This window comes from Cimex lectularius, unplaced genomic scaffold (assembly GCF_000648675.2).
Source record: "Cimex lectularius strain Harlan isolate CLEC.00 unplaced genomic scaffold, Clec_2.1 scaffold12, whole genome shotgun sequence".
NCBI classification, from domain to species: Eukaryota; Metazoa; Arthropoda; class Insecta; order Hemiptera; family Cimicidae; genus Cimex; species Cimex lectularius.
Genome location: NW_019392875.1, coordinates 632,503 through 644,743, shown reverse-complemented (window position 1 = coordinate 644,743; position 12,241 = coordinate 632,503). Strand labels below are relative to the sequence as shown.

General features: G+C 31.6%; 1 protein-coding gene across 3 annotated transcripts in view; it reads right to left on the bottom strand.

Moving 5' to 3' along the window:
• Positions 1-12,241, bottom strand: part of LOC106665877 (limbic system-associated membrane protein-like) — a 489,908-nt gene that overhangs the window by 256,496 nt on the left and 221,171 nt on the right. The window contains exon 1 of one of the 3 annotated variants that reach the window (XM_014392679.2): positions 4,281-4,433. The exons of the other annotated variants lie outside the window; for them this stretch is intronic. Within the exon in view, the coding sequence (XP_014248165.1) occupies positions 4,281-4,287 (7 nt within the window). The 5' untranslated portion in view covers positions 4,288-4,433. Of the gene's footprint in view, positions 1-4,280; positions 4,434-12,241 lie in introns of those variants that run through there. 3 annotated transcript variants of the gene reach the window in all.

Here is a 12,241-nt window from a genome sequence, read left to right as displayed (position 1 = left end):
AAATTAACGGGGATTTCAACGGTGCTTATAGATTTTAAGAGAAATGTTTAGATTAAAAGATATCACGATTTTCCGACGCCAGGACGTGATATCTTTCAAAATCGATAAAAAGCGAAATTACTCTGAAATGGTTGAGAATCGGACCATGGTCAATATGAACTTTTTTGTTCATTTTAGGGTCAAGAATCTACTGGTGAAGTTTGTAGCACGAGTAGCAAGTCACTCTCAAACATTAGCAATCCTTGAACCACCATTTTTTCTCTTTTTGTCATCAACATCTTGGTCTCACAACCACTAAATAAGAAAATGACGAGTGCGTTGGAAGCGTTATTAAATCAGGTAGTTTTCCTCAAATTTGCTGCCTTCTGAGACTAAAATTAGAAACTCTGGATTACTTTATACACTTTCCGATTTACACAATTTTCCACTCTTTTTGTAGTTCTGGCTGAAATAAAACACAAAAAATTAGCCCAAACATTTTGCCACCGTCATCTTCTTATTGAAAAATTAACGGGAATTTCAACGGTGCTATTAGATTTTCAGAGAAATGTTTAGATTAAAAGATATCACGATTTTCCGACGCCAGGACGTGATATCTTTCAAAATCGATAAAAAGCGAAATTACTCTGAAATGGTTGAGAATCGGACCATGGACAATATGAACTTTTTTGTTCATTTTAGGGTGAAGAATCTACTGGAGAAGTTTGTAGCACGAGTAGCAATTCACCCTGTATATTGGTCGAAAAATGTTTAGTTTATTTCACACTTAGATAAATAATAATAAAATAGTTTAAATAACTATGGTAAAAAAATAATGAATTCTCAACCTATAATACTAAGAAAAAGATGCAAAGAAAGTGCTAATGCAAAATCGTACAGCTGAAATTAAGAATGTAGGAACCGACAGGAGTTAATGTGCCATGAAATTAACCGGGAGGGGTCAGGAAGACTTGACAGGGAGATACCCTGTGATGGAGTGACTCCGGTGTCCCTCCTTTCAATTCAAAAGAAGTGAATCTCGTCTGACGAAGACGTCTATCACTATTACCCTTCGGCTTAGGATGAAACTACACTACCAATTACAACTTTATTCCAGGGAAAACGCAAACAACGAACCTCCTAATGAGATGTGCTTCTTACTTCTAACTCGAACTTTAACGTAAATGCGTTCACTACTTACAAATCCACGCTTTAAAATTCAAAGTTGTACTATTTGATCTCTGATAAAATTACCAACAGCCTTCAATATTATAATTATTTAGTTAAACAATTCAATGTCACTTTGTAGAGCTTTGAGTAATATATTCCTTTCATCACAACTTTGAATCTATAAATAATAACTTGCAAAGCTAACCTATATAAATATAACTTTGTAGACTAATTGTGGTTGTTGGCTGCTCCATTAATAATTATGTGGGGTTTGACTTTTGAAGTCAAGAGACTTTTAAAAGAAAAGAAAACAAGAAGAGAAAATAAAAGAATAAAAGAGAAAATAAAACACAATTTTCAGCGAATAAACAAAATATAATAATTGTTTATATTTTTACTAAGATCTCAAATCATTTAAGATTCGGGCTACCTTTAATAAATAACAACTCGGTACTTTCATGTAAATAAATTATTTGAACTTTGACTTAGTTTCACAACTTTAGTTAAGGCAACAGGAACAAAAATTTTGTATGTTAATTAATTTATGCATGTGAAGTGTAAATAACGCTTGTTTAAGAAAATATATTCCTCCATACAACAGTTGATCAGCTCAATGATTCAATATGTAAAATGTACTTAAGATTACAACAGTGTACATAAATTTTTGCAAAAATCTGTATTGAGCAAATAACTGCGAAAAATATCATTTACGATAATGTAGTTTAAATTATCTAGGTGATTATTGAACAAACTGAATTTTGGCTATATTTAAACCTTTAATTTGGTAAGAGCTCTTAAAGAGAGAAAGTAAATCGTTGAAATGTATGTATTAATGATTAATGTATCTGTATGTCTTCTAAATTTTGAAAGGGAAGTAACCGGACCCTATTAAATCAAATAAACGGATAATGGCAATGTTGTAGAATAATTATCTTGAGAATAAAACGAGACACATTGTTGGATAACTGGTTATCTCATTGTCACATTTCCGGACCAATTCTCCCTTTCCTAATCATGAAATCCTAGATTCATTATGGGGCGACAACCGTATTGAACGACGCTGACCGCACGATATTAAATTAATTGGGCACCGAATTCACTAAGCACTGCCTGTCCATGGAGGGATTGGTAGTTATTTGGACGATTCCGACTAATTCGTATTACATTGCCCTCTAAAAGGTGGTCTTGCCCGTATCTATTTACCATGACGAGAAAATAAATAACGGATAAATTAATTATCTTAAACAACGACGATTTGTGGGTACCGTAAGGTAGGTAAATTTAATTTTAAATAGTGTGAGTCTGAATACTACTGCTTTCGACAATTCACAATATGTCTGCCAAGTTCAATTATATTTATTAACAAGATTATGTAATTTACGGACTCCCTCATGCACTGAAACGATGGAACAAACGACTATTAGCATAGTCTCGTCAAATTTAATACGTCATTCGTTACAGTATTCTACATGAAATTTTCCAAAGCTATTATAAATATGAAAGATTTATTTATTACCACTCTTAACTGTTGATAGATATTTTACAAATAATCCATTTTAGTATTAAATTCCTACTTTCTCCTATCACAAGAAAGATGGCCGGAAATAAATCCCCAAAGAACCCTCCATTTCTGTCAGGTTTTTAAGAAAGTTTCGCCAGGTGGTAAATTTCGATCTCTGAAGAATCCTCTTTTAAACCACTGGGTCAGTAAACACAATTTCAGAACCCTTTGAAAACGGTATTGGTCGATTTCGGGTTTTCGTCCTTCATGGCTCGACCGGTGTTGAAAAATATTTCAATAGTATTGTAAATGTTTCCTCAATCAATCTGTGCATAATTAATTTCATAAAAACATTTTATACTAATTTATTTGTATATATGTCGTGATTGAATAAAATTGTAAATAGTAAGTACACTAATATTTTTTTTGTATTTTCTCATCAAGTAGTATTAATCCTCATTCTATCTGTGCATAGTTTATTTCATAAAAACATTTTATACTAATTTATTTATATATATGTAGTAATTGAATATAATTTGTAAATAGTAAGTACCCTAATATTTTTTTGTATTTTCTCATCAAGAAGTAATTAATCCTCAAACTATCTGTGCATAATTAATTTCATAAAAATATTTTATACCAATTTATTTGTATATATGTAGTAATTGAATAAAATTTGTAAACAGTAGGTACACTAATATTTTTTTTTTCTCATCAAGAAGTATTAATCCTCATCTATCTGAGCATAATTAATTTCATAAAAACATTTTATACCAATTTATTTGTATATATGTAGTAAATGAATAAAATTGTAAAAAGTTTATAGTATAGTAAATAGTTTTAAATAAATTTTCTCATCAAGTGATATTAAAATGAAACAAAAGACAATTAAATGCTCAAAAAATTGATTTTGTCTTTTCTAATTATAAGTTTTATTAAACTGATATCTGTCTAAAATATGTTTATTTTATTCATATTCAAATTCAATTTAGAATTTCTTGCTAGCTATTAATATCAGGTGGCTCGATCGGGGAAACGCCATATACACAGATTTGAAATCCTCATCCGGCTCAGGGCAGTTGTTCATCCGCTGTTATGAGTTCAACACAAACATAAGCGTAAATTCTGTCGCTGGAATTTCGACATTTGGCGGAAAAATAAAAATTTTGGTTTAACAATGATTGATTTTGTTAAATATTTGTTTATGCCGTGTCATCCCCGAAAGCGCCAACCATAATTTAAAATAAAATATGATAAACAGTTTACGTGATTAATAATGAACCTAGTTGTCAAAAGAATGATTTTTAACATTCTAGTTTAGAAAAAATAATCAGTAATTGTAGCAAAATATCGTGCATAAATTAAATATAAATATTTATATTTGTAAATATTTATATTTAATTATAACACCATTGGTTATGAGATGTTATTAGATGAAACCTTTGTGTACTGACGTGCGATACCAAGTATCGAGTATTTTCTTTCGAAACCGAGTAATTTTGTTGATTGAATGTCATTCGATACATGTACTATATCGAATATTTTTTCTAGTATCGGAAAATATATTCAAATAGATTTTTCGTCTAGTGTTCAAGTAATATTGAATTGTTATTTATCGTTCGAAACTTACCTCGCATCAAACTGGAAATTGACTAGTTTCTGTTAACAGCGCTTACTAGTGTCATATGTCAACAAAGTTATTCTAGATTTTAAATTGGTGGTTGGTAACACTGCGGTAATTCTGCTAACTCATAATTATTTCCCGCGTCGCACCTCGCACTTTCAATTTCAGTAATTTCTTATAAAATGGTTTTGTCTTCAAGTCCCTAAAATGTCTTCGCCTTCCTTCTCGTAGGTAGATAACTAATCATGTCTCCTCCCAAACGTAAGTCATGAGGTTATTTTACTAAGAAATCTGAATCGTTAACATCTTGTAAACTCTGAGGAATACAGTGGGAATAGGTCTTATCTTTTCAAACATTTGAAAACCAACTCAAAACAAGGGGAGAGAAAAGAAAACCAAACTCAGAAAATCAATTTTCTCAAAACTCGATAACAATAATCACATATGTTGAAATATCAAATATGTTGAAATGTGTTGGCAGCTTTTCCCCGTTCTTACCTACGCACCCACTGTACGTAAAATACTTAAAAATGAAAAGAAATGCAATTTCTCGATTATTTTAACGCACGAGCGTATTTTAAACAAAATCCACAATAGTAAGTTGACCATATATTAATAAACGAAAAAGTACTCATATGAGTAAATTTTTTACTCGTTAGTATCGAATAATTTCTGTCGCTACATGAGTAGAATCGAATATTTCTTTCGATACCTGTATCGAGTACTGGCATCGAATATTTTCGGATATCGCGCGTCACTACCTGGTTTAGTTGTGTGGTTAGTTATTGTTATTATCTGACCAATAATGAAAATTCTATTTTAAATGAAGTAATTTAGTTTTGTCAATTTAAATAAACATTCATCTATAGTCTCTAACTTGATATGATTGTTGAGGAGATGTTAAACCTAACCAAACCCCCATTGCACGTGGAAATGGAAGAAATGATTAGGGAGTTAAATGTAAAAATTATAATTTTTGTAACTGCAGTCAAGAGAACCAAGCTGGAATAGAAATGTGATTTTATTTGGCACAACCAAAGATAGTGGTGAGGAAATTGTCTGGAAGACGTCATAATTCTGCTACTTAAGAAAAATTGGATGTTGAGTTGTCTAGGGTAGAAATGGACATCGTAAGATGGATATGCAAACATTATTATTTAAAGTCGAAACCGACTGTACGGTGGAATACAGAATTGTTTATTTTAAGAAACGCCTTCAAAGGGACTACAATTTTTATAGCAGAGGATTACCACAAAAGCGTTTGGGATGATACAAGCGTAGCTCTCATATTTTGGGGACTCAAATGGCAAGCAATTTGCCAAAATAAGGATATTGGACACCATGAAAAATAAAAATAAAATATTTACTATAGAAAAAAGTCTCAGAAGGAACTGGACTGTCTGAAGATTTTGGTTTATAGCATAGCTGGATAAAAATATTAGTTAAACAATCTGGAATTTTTAGTTTATATTTTTATGCATATATTGTGTTTTAAGTGAAACAATTTTTTCACTCCAGGAGCTGTCGTGAATAAAGTACTTTCAGCTCTTGAAATATGCATTGTTAACCTAAATACTCTCTTACTCATTCTTAAATGCATTTTTCCTTATTTATATACCATTCTCTCAAGTAGGGTGATGGAGTATTCGATATTCTTCCATCACCCTTTACACATACATTTACTAGTCTAATTGAGGGTCACTATATCTGCATGTTCCTCATTAACGCGCGATTCAGCTGGTGTTCATTTTGCACAAGTTTTCCAATCATTTCCAATATTTCTTGTAATGTACGGGAGATTTTTACGACTTGCACCGCAAGTCGAACAACGTAAAACCTAAATTTTAGTGATTTATCCGAAAAACAGTGTTTGGAAAAAGATATTTGCCAATTAACGTAAGAACAGTTAATCAACAATGAAAACCGTTTGCACTATTGAATTAACCGTCAAAAATGAACATAGATTAAAAAACGTACATTGATCAGTATGTAGCATTTAGCATATAAGTATATGAAATAGTAAAGTGATTATCCGTTATCTTAGAGAGTTAGGGCAAAACAATTTGTCCCTTGAGTGACTAGACAAAAAAATAAAAGTTACCTGCCCCGGTTTTTTCCCCCCTAAAACGCTCCAATTAGAAGATATAATAGGGTGGCAGGAGCTAAACTCATTCTGTTTACAATTACATGATTTACTGTAATACAAAAATCGATATATACAAAAATACTTTTGGCCTCCTAATTCCAATTTATGTTTGAACTCACGCTAATAAATACGTTCTCTTTTAAACACAATATTTTTTTACAATAAAATCACTCCTACTATCCTCAAACATTCTTACAGGAGACTCAAAAATTCGCTAATCTACGGTAATCCCTATATCCATCTTCATAATATATAGTGCTAATTTAATTATTCGACACACATTAAAAAAATCGTCCACCAGTATATGTGTAAGAATATGTAAGAAGCAGTAACTGAAAAATAAACTAGATACGTCAGCGCATTTTATATTAAGTTTTGAATATAATTTTTGAGGAATTAATTTATTAAATAACTTCAATACATGTGACTTATTTCTTCTAAACAAAAAGTTTTGTAAGGAACATTAACATAGTGTCACCTTACTGCAAGTTTCATGTGATAAATTAATTTTAATTTAACTTCTCTTTCCGACTGCAAGCACGATAATTAGGAACAAAACTTCTCTAATAAATAACGATTATTTGTGTACCCCCTATTTAAACCCCTCTATATAAAAATTGTCAATCAGTTTTTATATTATAATTGATTCAAAAATTACGAATAATAAAAACTGTGCGTGACAAATATTCGAGAACCCGTAATATAAAATAAAAAATTATTAAGTAGGATTAGCATAAAACTTGGCCAAATTTCATAAAGTCTAGCAACCCGTTCTGGAAACTTTGATCAGCATAAAACTCTTTGTTCTATAGCCAAGCAGTTCAAGGGGCTTTATTTGACTTCGTCCTGTAACCCGTGCCCCGTTTCATTCTAATTCCTCCTCTTTAACGCTCCGCGTTCTATTTCACCGCGTCCTATCACGTTTCTTCTTCTGTTCTCAAAGGGTTAATTGTGGTCGTCCCATTGTCGACATAAGGTTGCATCTAAAACGTAATATGGCTCCAGTCACATTAATCTTTGAGGGTTGGAGTGTTTAATTTACCTTGTACGTAGCAAGTATCATGGTTTTTACCCAGGGCAAACAGACGATATAGTCTAAATGACAATAGAGCCCCAAGGCCTAGCATATTAGTTTTTCACTAAGTACAACACGATTTTTTTGTGGCACAAATCAAGTTAATTTTGTACTATTGTTCAATTAATATTTCAATATTATTTATTCGTTAATAAAAGGAAATTTATCACACATAAAACCTTAAATCATCAAAATAATTCCTCTGTATAAGTACAGTATAATTTTTTATTGAAAGACAAACCGGGACGAGTCCAATTTAGAAAGAAAGCCCTAAGTTCCTCCAAAAAGTTTATTTTTCTATTGTAGAATTCTCAGGTCATGTTTAATTTATTTATACATAAATCTAATCTTTATTATGTTTGGAAGTTAAAAAGGTAAGTTTCAAAATTTTGAATAAATGCTTGTTTATCACATTTTTTTAAAAATAATGATTATAATTCAATAGTCCTAATAAAAGCGATGTACACTTCGAAAACAAAATGGTCGAATTACCCTCATCTCAGATTTTTTTTAAAATAGAAAATTTTAAAGTTGAAAGCTATCTAAGCATAGATAACATGGTTTACACTTGATTTTTTTTTCTTTATAAAAGAATAAGTTTGTTGAACCATCAGCACTTTTACAATTTCGTTTTTTATATTAATTTTTTATTTATTACTTTATATTGTTTCTTGGTCTCTTTTCCTAATCATCATTCTTTTTTTACTACCTAACTATTAATTTAGATATGTATGTATTTATATATTATATTTTATTTATATATTATTTATTTTAAATCGGTCGAATAATATACGTAAAAAGATACAAAACCAAGTACCAACCAACCAAAAGTAAATTAAGGTTTTAGTTGAGATAAAAAAGTTAGTGTCACGAGCGGGATTCGAACCCACGACCTTCGGCTAGATACGCCGCTGCACTAACACTTGAGCTATCGTGACTTTTATCTCCTTAATTAATTGAAAAATATTAATTGGTCCACCGGACCACGAAAACTAGTGAATTTAATAGGTTACAATGAAGTATATCTTCACTAAATCTCTCCGTGGCCATTTCATTTGTCGCCGAGAATCAAATAGATTACATGTCATTTCAGAAATGGCAAAAAGGAGAGAAAATACAAAAAGGGGGGGTTGAGATGGGAAGTTCGTAGTCCGAGTGGGTCGAGGTCACGATAGCTCAAATGGTAGAGTAGCGCCGTATCTGACCGAAGGTCGTGGGTTCGAATCCCGCTCGTGACACTGACTTTTTTATCACAACTAAAACCTTAATTTACTTATAGTCTTTTTGGTTTTGTATCTTTTTACGTATATTATTCGACCGATTTAAAATAAAAAAGAAACAATTTTTTTTGCATACTTTACTTATAGCGTCTTTGTAACTTTTATATATCCAATCTCATTTAATACTTTTTTAAAATTATTTTCTTATCGTAAGTAAAAACAAGCCTTTAGCTTTCGATAAATATGTCTGATTAATCGTCGGGTGTTAGTGAAACTTTTAAACACCGATTTTCCGAAATTCTGGCACATTTGAGATAGTTTTCCAGGGAGTGTATTAACGGATGAAAGTATCTTCTGACAGCGTTCCTTTACAAAGCATCCTACGGGACATTCCATTAAAGTGTCAATCAACGTCTGCAATGCCCTTTAATATCTTGTTGTTCCACACTTCAAAGGGAGCCAAAATCTCGTTAAACTCATTGTAAGGAAAATATTCAAGCTTTTTTGCTCTTTCTTTATTCCTATCGGTAAACGTTTTCATCTTATTCGTTTCGAGCGGAAACATGACACGCCAAGCACTGCAGTAACAAGTAGTTCATTATTCAGTGATTGTACAAAAGAATTCCAGTTGGAAAAGTGTTTTAAGTTGCAGGAAATGTTTATTAAAATTATTAAAAGTAGCCAATATTTAATTGTCTAGTTATTTTTACCGTACTAAATACCTTGTAAATAATATTGTTCTATCAACACCGATTCCGAGAAACTGGAAGTGCCAATATAATGTCTGGTAGTGGATCTCAGCGCATTGGGATGCTAAGGGAGAGCAGAAATATTGTTATGATTATTGATGAGTCGCGATTCTGTCTGCATAAAGATAGCAGGCGCTGAAGGGTCTATCGAGAACAGGGGATGAGTACTATGCCCCTTCCGTGCGGTTTGGAGGATGCGGTTCCCAGCCTGGGCTGGGATTTACACTGGAGGACGAACTGGTCTTCATATTGAAAGCAACCTCATCGCAGTCCTTTATGTCCAAGAAATTATCGAGGAATGCATCCCTCAAACCAGGGATCTCTATGGCAAGGATTTTCGATTTCTGGATGACAATGCCAAACCTCTGCCAAAAGAGGCAGAGTTGTTCATCAGTGTTCAGAAAAACTGGAAACTTCCCACCTTCCCCTTGACCCATTTTCTCCAGACCTCAATCCGTTGAAGGCTTTTCGATCATCTAATCGATGCATCATCTATAGAGTGAGATTCCATTGAATTCATATTCCACATTCCAGTGACAATAAATTTTTGAGTAGTTTAGATCAAAAGATATTCCTCTGGGTTCTCGCCAATGGCCGGTAGAAACTGATAAAGTATTTTTTATAAAATAATTCGTTCGTTTTCTACCTTTTTTATGCGCGTAGTTCAAAGCTATTACAAAAATATCAGTCGCTTTTAGTGTTACATAAGAATTAACGTATTAAAAGTTATAAAAACGAAAAGACTTTTACTAGATAATGCCAAACAAACAGAAAAAAACGATGTAAATTCATTTTAAGCATCTTTAACGTAATTAAATACCAATTTAACAACGATTTTGTTCTAATTAGAAAAATTTTGCTCTTCCAGGTAGCCCTTAATTTTCTACGCGAAATGAAGACACGAATTGTTTTTTGTTATCTAGTTGAAAAAATATAAAACACATCAATATTTGACATCCGAAAACATATATTGTTAATATATAAAATGAAAAACGGGTTGACGCTGATTGGAAAAGAGCAATGTGTCAGTAGAAATCTCAGCTACACGAAGGACACTTGAAAGAGGAAAATTACACTCTAGGGTCTGTTTGAAACGTATCATAGCCAGCAGGTGAGCTTTTTCCTATTTCTTCTATTGTTTTCCTTTCAGACGAAAAAGAAAAAAAGCTCCCCGTCTACGTTGACAAAACAAGAAACAACACAGAGCTGAATTTCGTTCTAACACTTTTTTTTTTTTCAATTTGACACAGGTAAGGCATTTCGGTCTGTTTCGCTTACTTGTTGATCACAGGATCTATAAAATTACACAAAAAGTCAAGCAGTTACTCATTTACTTTTATGTGGGGGTTGAATACGGAATTGATCACTTTTTGCTTAGTAGAAATTACTAGACAATAGAGAAAAAAACTTTTTGGGAACTACAACTGATTCACTGTATATTTTCATTGTTTCAGTTTGTATGCTGCCATTTCATTTATTCTTGTAACTATAAAATAAAATAATTATTTTTGCTACAATAGAGTTCTTTTAAAAAATAATGGCACAATGAATATTTACAGAACATACGCATGTTTTTTTTTTTTGCGTTTTGTAATCCGTTTATAATCCTCCAAGAAGAGTGAGAATCTATGACTACTACGATTAATTCCTTTTAAGGTAGTTTTTTTGCAAATTTGCATAGTTTGTTAAATAATATTCTTAATTTAATGTCACTGTTATTTCTTAAAAAACTGTACATTTTATTTTGTGCGATGATTACTGTAATTTGTTATTTGTTTTACTTTTATCGGCAAAGTCGTAAAAATATATACTCTTCCCAATAAAAAAAATGTTTAATAATTAACAAAACAAAAAAAAATAGAAAAGAGGTAAAACCTGCTTAACTGATTATTCAGTATTCCAAACCCCGTTGGTGTTTTAGCGTTGTACACGTAACCGCAGATTGAAAAAGTTACTAACTTTATAATTGTATATGGTAAAGTTTAATCATGGCTTAATTTGATTTAACGGCAAACGATAAACACTTCTCTCGAAAATGCGGTATTAATGAAAACAACCTCATTTTTAATTGAGAATTGAGCAGGTTATTATGTTATTATTTCCCGATTTCTGCATTCTTTCAATTTTTTAATATAGACTGATTGGTAACAATTCAAATAATTAACTTTAGTGGGTAATTGAATGACTGCTCTGATTACTCTTTTCATATACCCAAATGTATTGTTTTATTTATTGTGATATTTGTTTTTAGTTACTAACCAGAGTTATATTAATGTAAGTGCGTAGATGAATTTTAGACTACTTATTACAAAATGTATCAAGTAGAGATATATAATATGGTCACATTTTGGGTCGGCACTGGCTTACGTATTGGGTCCGTCTGTACCCGCGGTTTATAGGATGATACTGCTAAACGCATGTTTTTTAGTTGAGTAATAAAAATCATTTCTACTTTTTCTGGTAATAAACGAGACATTTTACTGTTAGTCGATGCTACGAAAATAACTATTAATGAAAATGATCAATAAATAAATTGGTGTTTGGTTGAGGATTTTTTTTTATGCTGGAAAGGTTGATCATTATTTTTGGTACATGAGAAACTTGACACAAAATAAAAGTTAAATGTTTGGGAGTGTAAGGGGGGAACAGAAGTTAAACTTACCCTGTATAATAAGGAACAGGATAATGCAAAAAATCAATAAACTTATTTGATACTGGATTACAAAAATGATATTGACCATGAATAAAACCCATGTACCGAACGAACAGCAATCCAG